Below are 12,030 nucleotides of genomic sequence, written 5' to 3' on the forward strand. Positions count from 1 at the left end.
GAAGGGGATGCTATTTGGAATAGTAATTTTGGGGTTAGCTCTCTCGTCTGCTTTGCCAGTCATACCAAAGAATCAAAATAGCTATTAATCTTTACCAAAGAAAGAAATAGGCCTGTTGTATTTTCAACAGATAGTAATTTAGCTGGTAGTTAAAAGAAGGGTTTTACATTTCTGTGAAACTTAAAAAAAAAGAGTTAAAAATAACCAAAAACCACCTCTTATGTGAGAAGTAGCGTTACGAACGAAATCAAATTTAACGGTGAAATTCAAAATCTAAGCGAAAGTGAAGTTTTTTTTTTTCGTAAGGTGAGTTTCTTCGTACAAGTTCAATGTAGATAATGTCGGTATTACAATTATTTGCCTTTTTATGTAGAAGTTTAAAATGAGTTTGCCAAAATCTTCATTTCCATAAGTTAATGATTGAACTAAACATCGCATTAGCATGTATTAAAAGTTTAATTCTGTACCATGATTCTTTGATCTTCTCTAACATTTGGGTAAAAAATCTCCCGATTTAAGCGCAAATATTGATTACAAAGCTGAGGATAGAGAAGCTAAAATAAATATTCCTTATATATACAATAAAATAAACATGCAGAATAAAATTTAACAATAACCTTTATGTACCTAGGCTATCCAGAAAAGGTATTTTCTTAATGCCTGTTCAGTGTTTTTTCTTTATAGTTTGGTAACAATGTCGACACTTGCAGAGGTAATAACATTTCCTGTAAGCCCTCTTCCAACTTTTCGGAAACGAGATGAATCTATGCCACATGCTCCTTTCCGAACCCATGGACTGAGCCAAGAAGAAAAAAAGGTACCATGCATTGGTATTGACTGCTAATTTTTTTCTTTACTTTTAATTTTTTGAATATTCAGTGTAGTAAGGTACCTCTTTTCGGACTTTTAAATTTCTCGAATCCTTCAGAGTTGTATTCCACAAACTATCTCCTATAAATATTCTGGGAAAGCTAAGTACATAATGCAGATACTGCTGTAAGACTTGCTTGTTGGAAGTTAGCTGAACAAGTGCGGTCTAAAATCAGATTTGTTTTGATTTAAAGTCTCTATAGAAGGGGTAAAACACCTCTTTTCTTAGATTTTGGTTCTTGAAGCATGTATAATATGTCTCTCAGTGTGAAAATTAAAAGTTCGTACAATAGTTCCTAGTATAATACCATGCCATTAACCAAAGGGAGCGGAGTTGTTTCATTCTGAAACCGGGTCCTAAATTGATTTAAGCTTAAATTCGGTAGTTATGCTCATATTCTGTGATAATACTCATCTTTTTTTGGATTTAAGAACTAAAATTTAATTTACGACAAATCCCTGTAATGCCAGGTAAAAGCCCTCGATTCTTAGAGGTCAGAGAAACGCTTTAAATAGTTTTGAGAGTAGATATTTTGTATATAGATGGGTTGATTGACAATTCGTGAATTAAGGAATTAGGTATAGCTATATTAACTATAATTATTACAAAGTTAATTAAGAACTCAAGTTCTATACAGGTCAGGGACGTGCCAACAATAGTTCGTAAAACAAAATCTTACTTTTGCACTCTTTAATGGATCAAAGAGGATTGCTAATGCCTCACATGTTATGATAGTTTATTGAACGTGGGAAAGTTATAAATATTTTGACTAGTTTATCACCTCCAGCGATCCTGTAAAGCACTGCAAATACAATGTTTTCAAAATTATTCTACTCATTCTTTTGTTGTTTAAAGGTTGTTTAGATAATTAATCACCCCACTAGGCCTCAATCAGCTTATGAAAGGTGACGACAACTAACAACAACAAAAAAACAAGAAATATCAAAAATGAAATAAAAACCTTTTTGGAATTTCCCATCATCAATCCATCAAACCAAAAAATCGAACAATTTAGTAAATGATTAATTTAGTAAATAAGAAACCAGAGAACTCTTCACCCATAGAACTCTTTAACGAGGGTACAAACCCCCTCGTATACATAATAAAAATATAAGAATATAAAAGTTTGTTACGTAAGTTACGTATATTTTGTACTAATAAAAACGTTCGTTAAAAATTGAAAGTTCTAGTTGCCTTTTTAAGTAACTGAAAAATTGGAGGGCAACTAAGCCTCCTTCCCCACCCCTTATTTCTCAAAATCACCTGATCCAAACTAAGAGAAAGCCATTTAGCCAAAAAAAAGAATTAATATACAAATTTCAATTTGATAATTTATGTGCGGAGAGCCAAAATCAAACATACATTAATTCAAAAACGTTCAGAAATTAAATAAAAAAAGCTAGTTTTTTTTTTAACTGAAAGTAAGGAGCGACATTAAAACTTAAAACGAACAGAAATTACTCCGTATATGAAAAGGGTTGTCCCCTCCACAATCCCTCGCTCTTTACACTAAAGTTTGACTGTTTGCCACAATTCTACTTTTTAAAACAATTAAAAACTTTAGCGTAAAGAGCGAGGGATTGCGTAGGGGACAACCCATTTCATATACGGAGTAATTTCTGTTCGTTTTAAGTTTTGATGTCGCTCCTGACTTTCAGTTAAAACAACTAGTTTTTTATTTATTTAATATTTAGAAGGAATGGGGGTAGAGAAACCAAGTTATTCAGCTCAATGTATTATATAATCTCCCCCTCACCCCTTTTTAGTTTGTAATTTTTATATGTAATTTTCACTGTTAAATTTCTGAAGCTTAAACTAGATAATTTTACTGGTAATTCCAAAATTAAAATACATTGTAATTTAGTATCAGCTAGGAGTATCCAACCCCCTATTAGTACATAAAATTATTGCTACTTTCTTTTGAAGTCCTGTATTCTCTTCATCTTCACTATTTCAACAAAATGGTCTTATGATTAAAATTTTATAAAAAACAGAAAACATGTTAAATTTTAGATTTTGAATATTTTAGGTTCCTTTTATACTTTATAACTAAAAAATTAAAATGGTTTACCCAATTATACAAAAAGGTATAAACCAATCATGTATTTTCTAATTTACGAAGAAAGATGTTAAAGTTGTTGAACAACAATTTTTGAAAGGTTTTACTGATTTTAAAGTTGTCGAAGAAACATTATTATCAGCCAACCTGAAAGAACACTTAACTCGAGTAAAGTCTTTACTCGAATTGCTTGAAGTATTATTTTTCCCCACCTGACCAGTCTTGCAAGATGTAGCCTAATTATGCAGAACGTAGCTAAATTAGCAATCAATAGTGGCCTCCAAGCTTTTTCCGCCTTAAGATAGCTTAATCAAAGACGATGTAGAACAATTCATTACGTAACATCAATAAAACAAAAACCAAAGATGGTTTATCGAATTTTCCGACCAAGCTAAAGTAAAATTTTCGGCACAGCGACAGACTATGAACCATCTGGTATTTTTTGTTCTGATCCTGTGATCTATGGCAAAGAAAAGCGCACGCATGATATTTGAATTTAAAAACATGTGGTGATTGGTTGGATTTGATTGGTGAAGATGATTGTTTGATGTAATTTTGAGTTTTAGAGGGGCTTCATGTTGTTATTGTTGGTGGTGAACGGTGAGAGAATTTTCCTGTGCAATGATGCAAGACACTGCGCAAGACACTGAAAGTAATAGCAAAAGATTCGAAAGTAGTCCAAGACATGGAGCTTGGTTGAACGAAAATGACTTCTATCACAAAGAAAATTCTACAGAAGGATGAAAATTCGCAGAGCTCAAAGATTCGTTCTATAGTTTACTACTAGACAAATCTACCGACAATACATCGGATAAATACTTGTTTGTTCTAGTAAAATACTTTTTAATTGCCAAATCATCATGTGTTTAAATAAGTTATTTAGTGCATTTTTTGAGCATTTTGGTTTCAAAAACATTTCTGTGTCTTATATACTGAGCCAATTCGTATTTTCACTGGACTGTACGGAGCTAGATTGATTCGCCTTTGTGTTCAAACTAGTTCTGTATAAATTCAAGAGCTAAAACTAATTCCGTCCCTGGTCCTCCGTGCCCCTAAATATGTTATTAGGAGTTAAGAGGGAAAGTCTGGTCGTTTTCGTGTAGGATGACGTTACACGCTGATAAAAGAGTGCGCGGAGCAAAATCTTGAGATTAATGTGAACAAGTCGAAGATAGTGCGCTTTAACCCGCTAAAAAGTGATGTTATGGAGCCAAATGTTCCATTCCTTCTAACAAACAGTATCAAGATCCTTGGAGTTACTTTTTCCAATGACTTCAGCTTTGCCGCACATATTGAAAACGTGGTTAAAAGTGCAAACGCTAATCTACAGACTTTAAACGGTATGCGTAGGTTCAGTGCAAACACAGAGAGTATTAATTATGCATACATAGCGTATGTCCGCCCCATTCTGGAATATGCGTGCCCTGTTTGGGTGCCCTCAGCACTTAGAACAGTTTATTTTTGTCAGGAGCTTGAATCGGTTCAGAAGCGAGCGGTATCGATCATCTTGGGCCGCCGTGACATCTCCTACGAAAAGGCTCTGGAAGTGCTAGGACTGCCGTCACTCCAAAACCGGTACGGAACTCTGATAATGAGTTTCGGAAAGTACTTGCTTTCTAAATCTCAGCACCGTGACATTCTACCTGATCAACCTCTACCATCAAGACCGAGAAAGCAAGATAAGTTAGTTCCCGTTAAAGCAAGAACAAACCGATATGGTAATTCTTTCGTCCCGGTTTTCGTCAAAATGTATAATAAGAGTTAATATTTATAGTTTGATTTATATTTACAAGTGTAGTTTGATTTTGTATATGTTGTAAAGAAACACAAATCAGCGATAGCTGTCAAGTTTTTGCTATTAAACCTGTCTACTACTACTACTACAGTGCGATGATAAAAGCTATTTCCCTGTGTAATTTTAACAAAGCAGATAAATATGTCTTATTAGTCTAATTTTTAGGAAATTTAGAATTATACAGGGTCTTCCAGATCTTAGGAATCGGGAATTCATATCGTTTTTCAATATGTAGGATAACTGACACAGAATTTGTTTTTGGGGATAAATTAATTGTCAGATTCTCATCACAGAAACACAAAATGACAGTCGTCTTATTTAAAATTATATAAAAAACTAGTTTTTTAAACTGAAAGTAAGGAGCGACATTAAAACTTAAAACGAACAGAAATTACTCCGTGTATGAAAGGGGCTGTTCCCTTCTCAACGTCCTGCTCTATACGCTAAAGTTTGACTTTTTCTCTCAATTCTTCTTTATTTAACATTAAAAAACTTTAGCGTAAAGAGCAGGGCGTTGAAAAGGGAACAAATACCCTCAACCCTCCCTCCCAGCCAAAAAAATCCCCCTGAAAACGTCTCTGCATTTCCCAATAACCCTTATTATGCATAAATACTGGTCAAATTTTGTAAATTTCAGCCCTTCGCCCTTGGACTGTGAGGGAGTAAGTCGTCCCCAAAGACATTGTTATTAGATCATTTGACTATGTTGAACAATATGGCTATCTCAAAATTTCAATCCGTTAACTTTGGAAACAAAATGAGCGTAGGAGGGGGCCTAGGTGCCCTCTAATTTTTTCAGTCACTTAAAAAGGGCACTACAACTTATAATTTCCGTCAGAATGAGCCCTCTCCAACATTCTAGAGCACTGTGCTGACACGATCACCCCTAAGAAAAAAGAAAACAAATAAACACGCACCCGTGATCGGGCTTCTGGCAAAAAATACGAAATTCCACATTATTCTAGATAAAAGCTTGAAATTTGTACAATTGGTTTCTCTGATAAGCTGAATAAGAGGGTGTGATTTTTCTTAAGTTTCTATACATTTTAGGGGGTTTTTCCTCCTATTTTCCGAAACAAGCCAAATTTTCTCAGGCTCAAAACTTTTGACGAGTTAGACTAAATTTGATTGAACTTACATATTTAAAATCATCATACAAATCCAATTCTTTTGATGTATCTATTAGCATCAAAATACCGTTTTTTAGAGTTTCGTTTACTATTGAGCCGGGTTGCTCCTTCAAATGAGGAAAATCCTGTTTCTCTAAAAGAGATTTGAAGAATCTCTGAAAGGGAATTTCAAAAGGAAATTTCCAGAGAGAAATGATGGCTAAATTCTATCAAAATAAGACTGGAAAGGTGACCCTAATTATCAAATTTAATCTCACTCTCTATGTAAACGTCCCAATTTTTAGTACCGATATACAGGGCCTAGTATCTAGGACTTTTTTTCAGTTGGGGGGGGATAATAAAAGGATTTTACTGAGGAGGGTAGTTAAATTTTTTTAAGGCATCAAAACATTGTTTATATTCATTACTTTAGCGTTTTTACAAGTCAGACAAACATTTTTTGGACGAAGGGGCGCTGTTTAAACTCCCTAACATACCCCCTCCAAAATACATCCTTGCTGGTATATATTCTAAGTTTTCACAAAAGCTAACTATTTATAGAAGTGTTTTATGTTAGCTCACTGCGGGCTGAGAATTGGAGAAAGACTTTACATGAACCGATAAATGTCAAATAAAACAGTCTAAAATAGGATAATATAGAGGATGAATGGACGATTCTAAGAAAATAATATGTGGAATAACAGATGATAACTTAGAGAGGAAGGTTAGGAACGCAGCTAAAAATACTAATAAAAATGCCTTGAGTTTAATAGAGAAGAGTTTTCGACGAAGCGTATTTTAATAATAAATCATAAAATCAGGGAATTCCCCCTTCCCTCTAAAACACCCTTTTCTGCATTATGTGGAAGTTTCACCTTAGTTACCTATTCCCTTCTAGAGACACAGGATGAAAATATCCCCTTTTCCCAATAAAAATCTTCTGCGTTAACAATAACGGATTAGCATTGCTTGCCTATGCCCTACGGGCTTTTGGGGCTATGCAATCCCTTGACCAAAAGTTGTTCAACCTTTAAACTTTTCAAACAGTTCCTGGTAACGAACTGTAGTAAGGAGCGATCCGGCTCAATAGTAACCAAAACTCTAAAAAATTGAATTTTGATATCAATAGCTACATCAAAGGAATCGCATTTTAGTGCTGATTTTAAATATATAAGTTTCATCAAGTTTAGTCTTAGCCATCAAAAGTTACGAGCCTGAGAAAATTTGCCTTATTTAGGAAAATAGGGGGAAACACCCCCTAAAAGTCGTAGGATTTTAACGGAAATGACACCTTCAGATTCAGCGTATCAGAGAACCCTACTCTAGAAGTTTCAAGCTCCTATCTACAAAAATGTGGAATTTTACATTTTTTGCCAGAAGACAAATCACGGGTGCGTGTTTATTTTTTTATTTTTTTATTTTTTTTTTCTTAATAAGATGGATATTTCAAATTTTGATTAAATATCTTTTGAGAGAGAGTAGCTAAAAAGAGAATGAGAGGATGGTTTGTTATACTAACACCACTTTTACACATCCTTTTCAACATATTCTGAAAGTTTCAACCTAATACCCTCGGCATATCACAAATGTGCACATACGCCTTTCTTATAAATATACCCCTCAACATCCTTCAAAGTTTCACCCTAATGCTCCTAGGCATTTAGGATATAAAACAGATTCGAGAATTTCCACTTTTTGTAGTGATAAATCTTGCATGTAAATAATCGGAAATTTCACAGTTTACAGTATTTGCCCTAGAGCAGTGAGGTTATCGGGATTCTTGGAGGTATAGCTTGGTGAATACGGTGACTTTTTCAGTGATTCTTTTTTTTTTCTTTTTTCATTATTATTTTAATTAGTGCAGAATGCTTCTAGGAACATTTATGCAGATTGTTTTTAGTATGATTAATCTAAGATGCCTTTAGCAATGTTTGTGTAGTTAATCGCTACAAGTTAGCTAAATTTAAATTTTTCTCTAGCCTAGTGATTTATATCTATAAAATTTTATATTTTAGCTTTTTATGTAAGTAAAAGCAAAAAAAAAGTCAAAATCCTCAATGTTTTAAAAACTATAGGCGTATTTTACAAATGAAATATAACATAAGACCCATATAGCACCTGGAGCATATAAATCTATTTTAAAAATTCCAAATTGCAGTTGTCTCCTCTCCTACTAGTTTCCCTTGTTTAGTAAGAAAAAAGGCTCCATATTTTTATTTAAAAATGAAGTTAGGGCTATATTTTAATTCAGTTTAGGGGCAATGCCTTCTTAATAAATAGATTTCTTGTGAAATAGTCTAATCTAGTTTTGAACTTTTTTTTTTTTTTTTTTTTTTTTTTTTTTTAATATTAATATACAGGATCTTCGCGAGAATTTTACGTCAAATTTCAGCCTGAAAAAGGCCATGCAAATAGGAGCGAGACAAAATTCTATAAAATAGGTAATATTACAGCAAATAGTAAATTTTAATGCGAAAAATTAAGAAAAATTCATCACTTGGGGACGGAAGGGGATTATAAGCTTGAACTTGTCCTTCGTGTGCACATGTATAACCATTAAGTAGTTAGTCATTTTACATTGACAAAATTACGACGAAAAGAGCACGTGCTTATTATCAAAGTTCAGAATTTGCTTATTATATAAGCTAGACATGTGCTTCATGTTTATTTTTACTTTACCTAGTGGAATCAATGTCAGCTAGCCATGTTTTAAACTAGGCAAGTGTTTAAAACTGTGAGTAGGCCTTAAGCCTACTCATTTTCGAGTACACTTCCGTGGCAGCTGAGCTTACTTTTTCTGCTGCAATACTAACCATAACCAACATAAGAGATTTTCTTGAATCCAAAAGTCCGTGGTACCGGACTGTGTATACGGAGCGACCTTTAACCGTGAAAGAAATGGATAGAGTACTCAGTTAAAGATGGATGTTCTTTCAGGTTGGCTGATAGTAATGTTTCTTCCACAACTTTACAATCAGTAAAACCTTCCAGAATTTATTTTATATAGCAAACAAAGAAGAATTCTTCAATTATTAATAGATGCCTGATTAGTATAAACGTTTTTGTATAGTTGGGTAATCATTTAAAAATTTTTAGAGTTAGAGTATAAAAAGAACCTTGCATATTCAACATGAACAATTTACTTGTTCACTGTCTTTTGTAAATTTTTAATCATTAAATCATTACATTAAAATAAAGAAGTGAGAGTGAATACAGAACTTCAAAAGAAAGTATCAATAATGTTATGCACTAATTGAGGGGTGGGATACTACTTTTTTATTATGAGATTAAACTTATGAGCTTTGCCTATTGTTTACATATAATATTGGTCATCGGTAACTATACAGATATTGTCAAGGGATATTTTTCTGTTAGGGGGGGGGATCTGGGTTTACATGGGTGGATTCATTGGAGGAATTTTTCGTGGGGAAAGCGAATTTTCGATGGAGGGAGCGTCGGATTTCCCAGCATTACTTAAATTTGATTAAAAATTAACTGAAAATATGGAGCCGTATTAAAGCTTAAAACAAGTGGAAATTATTACGGATATGAGGGAGTTCCTCCTTTCGTCAATACTTCGCTCTTTCAACTTAAGTTCGATTTTTGTTAGTCCCCGGGGGAGGGGTTCCAAGTTACAAACTTTGACCAGTGTTTACATACAATAATGGTTATTGGGAAGTGTGAAAGACGTTTTAAGGGGGATTTTTTGGTTTAGTGGGGAGGGGGGGTCGATGGAAGGGGGCTATGTGAGAGGATCTTTCATTGGAGCAATATGTCATGGGGGAAAAGAAATCAAACAGTTCGCGGTAACGAACTGTAGTAAGGAGCGACTCGGCTCGATGGTAACCGAAACTCTAAAAAATGGGATTTTGATACCAATATTTACATCAAAAGAATTGAATTTTAATGTTGATTTTAAATATATAAGTTTCATCAAGATTAGTCTTACCCATCAAAAGTTAAGAGCCTGAGAAAATCTGCCTCATTTTAGAAAATAGGGGGAAACACACCCTAAAATTCGTATAATCTTAGCGAAATTCACATCATCAGATTCAGCGTATCAGAAAACCTTGTTGTAGAAGTTTCAAGCTCCTATCTACAAAAATGTAGAATTTCGTATTTTTTGCCAGAGGACAGATCACGGATGTTTGTATTTTTCCCCAGGGGTGATCGTATCGACTGAGTGATCCTAGAATGTCGCAAGAGGGCTCGTTCTAACGGAAATTAAAAGTTCTAGTCCCCTTTTTAAGTGACAAAAAAATTGGAGGGCACCTAGGCCCCCTCCCACGCTAATTTTATCCCAAAAGTCATTGGATCAAAATTCTTGATAGCCATTTTATTCATCATAGTCGAATAACCTAATAACTATGTCTTTGGGGACGACCTACTCTTCCGCAGTCCCCGTGGGAGGGGCTACAGGTTACAAACTTTGACCTGTGTTTACATATAGTAATGGTTACTGGGAAGTGTACAGACGTTTTCAGGGAGATTTTTTGGTTTAGATGGGAGAGTTGAAGGGAGGGGAGTTACTTGGGAGGATATTTCTATGGAGGAACTTCTCATGTGGGAATAAAATTTCAATGATGAGGGCGTAGGATATTATAGCATTATTTGAAAAAACAATGAAAAAATAAATATGAAAAGTTTTTTCTACTGAAAGTAAGGAGCAGCATTAAAACCTAAAACGAAAAAAAATTATTACGCATATGAGGGGTTTACATCCTCGTTATACCTCACTCTTTACGCTAAATTATTTTAGTTATTTCAACTATTTATTCTACGGCCTTTGTGATTCAGAGTTCATTCTTAAGGAATTGGGACAAAATTTAAGCTTTAGTGTAATGAGCGAGGTATCGACGAGGGTTGAACCCTTTATATACCCAATAAAAACATACGAATATAGAAGTTCTTTACGTGATTTAAGTCGTAAGTTACGTATATTTTTTACCAATGAAAACGTTCGTAAAAAATTAAAAGTTCTAGTTGCCTTTTTAAGTAATCAAAAAATTGGAGGGTAACTTGGCCTCCTCCCTCGCTCCTTTTTTCTCAAAATCCTTCCGATTAATTGCAATTAATTAATATGCAAATTTCGTTTTAATTATGTATGTGCGGAGAGCCAAGATCAAAATACGAATTAATTCAAAAACGTCCAGAAATTAAATAAAAAAAAAGTTTTTTTAAAATGAAATTAAGAAGCAACATTAAAACTTAAAACGAAAAAAAATTACTCCGTATATGACAGGGGCTTTTCCTCCTCAACGCCCCGCTCTTTACACTAAAGTTTCTTACTCTTTTAAAAGTAGAGTTAAGAGAAATAATCAAATAATAACGCCTTTCTTATAAATAATCACGCCTTTCTTATAAATATACCCCTCAACATCCTTCAAAGTGTCACCCTAATGCTTCTAGGCATTTAAAATATAAAACAGTTTCAAGAATTTCCAATTTTTGTAGTGATTAAATAAAAAAAATCTAGGTAATTAAGGTGAAACTTCCACATAATGCAGAAAAGGGTGTTTTAGAGGGAAGGTGGATGAAAATGATAAGAGCAATTCCCTGATTTTGTGATTTATTATTAAAATACGCTTCGTCGAGAACTCTTCTCTATTAAACTCAAAGCATCTTTATTAATATCTCTAGCTGCCTAGCTGCTGTTTCTAGCCTTCCTCTCTAAGTTATCATCTGCTATTCCACATATTATTTTCTTAGAATTGTCCATTTACCCTCTATATTATCCTATTTTAAACTATTTTATTTGATATTTATCGGTTCCTGGAAAGTCTTTCTCAAATTCTCAGCCCGCAGTGAGCCAGCATAAAACATTTCTAGAAAATAGTTAGCTTTTAAATGATAAAAAAAGCATACAAAAATGCTTGTATGACTTGTAAAAACGCTAAAGTAATGAACATAAACAATGATTTGATACCTTGAAAAAATTTAACCACCCCCCTCTGTAAAATCTTTGTATTATCCCCCCCCCCCAACTGAAAAAAAAATCCTGGATACGACACTGTATACCGGTACTAAAAGTGGGACGTTTACACAGAGAGTGAGAATAAATTTGATAATTAGGGTCACCTTTCCAATCTTATTTTGATACAATTTAACCATCATTTTTCTCTGGGAATCCCTTTTTGAAATTCTTTAAATCACTTTTAGAGAAACATATCTCCTCATTTTACAAAATAATTTCTGA

The 12,030-nt window shown here is 33.8% G+C and overlaps 1 protein-coding gene across 1 annotated transcript in view; it reads left to right on the top strand.

Annotated features, from left to right (window-relative positions):
- LOC136041026 (urocanate hydratase-like) overlaps positions 1-12,030 on the top strand; it is an 88,051-nt gene that overhangs the window by 6,771 nt on the left and 69,250 nt on the right. Inside the window, exon 2 of the mRNA XM_065725546.1 lies at positions 685-817. Coding sequence (XP_065581618.1) covers positions 695-817 — 123 coding nt within the window. The 5' untranslated portion in view covers positions 685-694. The remainder of the gene's footprint in view (positions 1-684; positions 818-12,030) is intronic.

This window comes from Artemia franciscana, chromosome 21 (genome assembly GCF_032884065.1).
Source record: "Artemia franciscana chromosome 21, ASM3288406v1, whole genome shotgun sequence".
NCBI lineage: Eukaryota > Metazoa > Arthropoda > Branchiopoda > Anostraca > Artemiidae > Artemia > Artemia franciscana.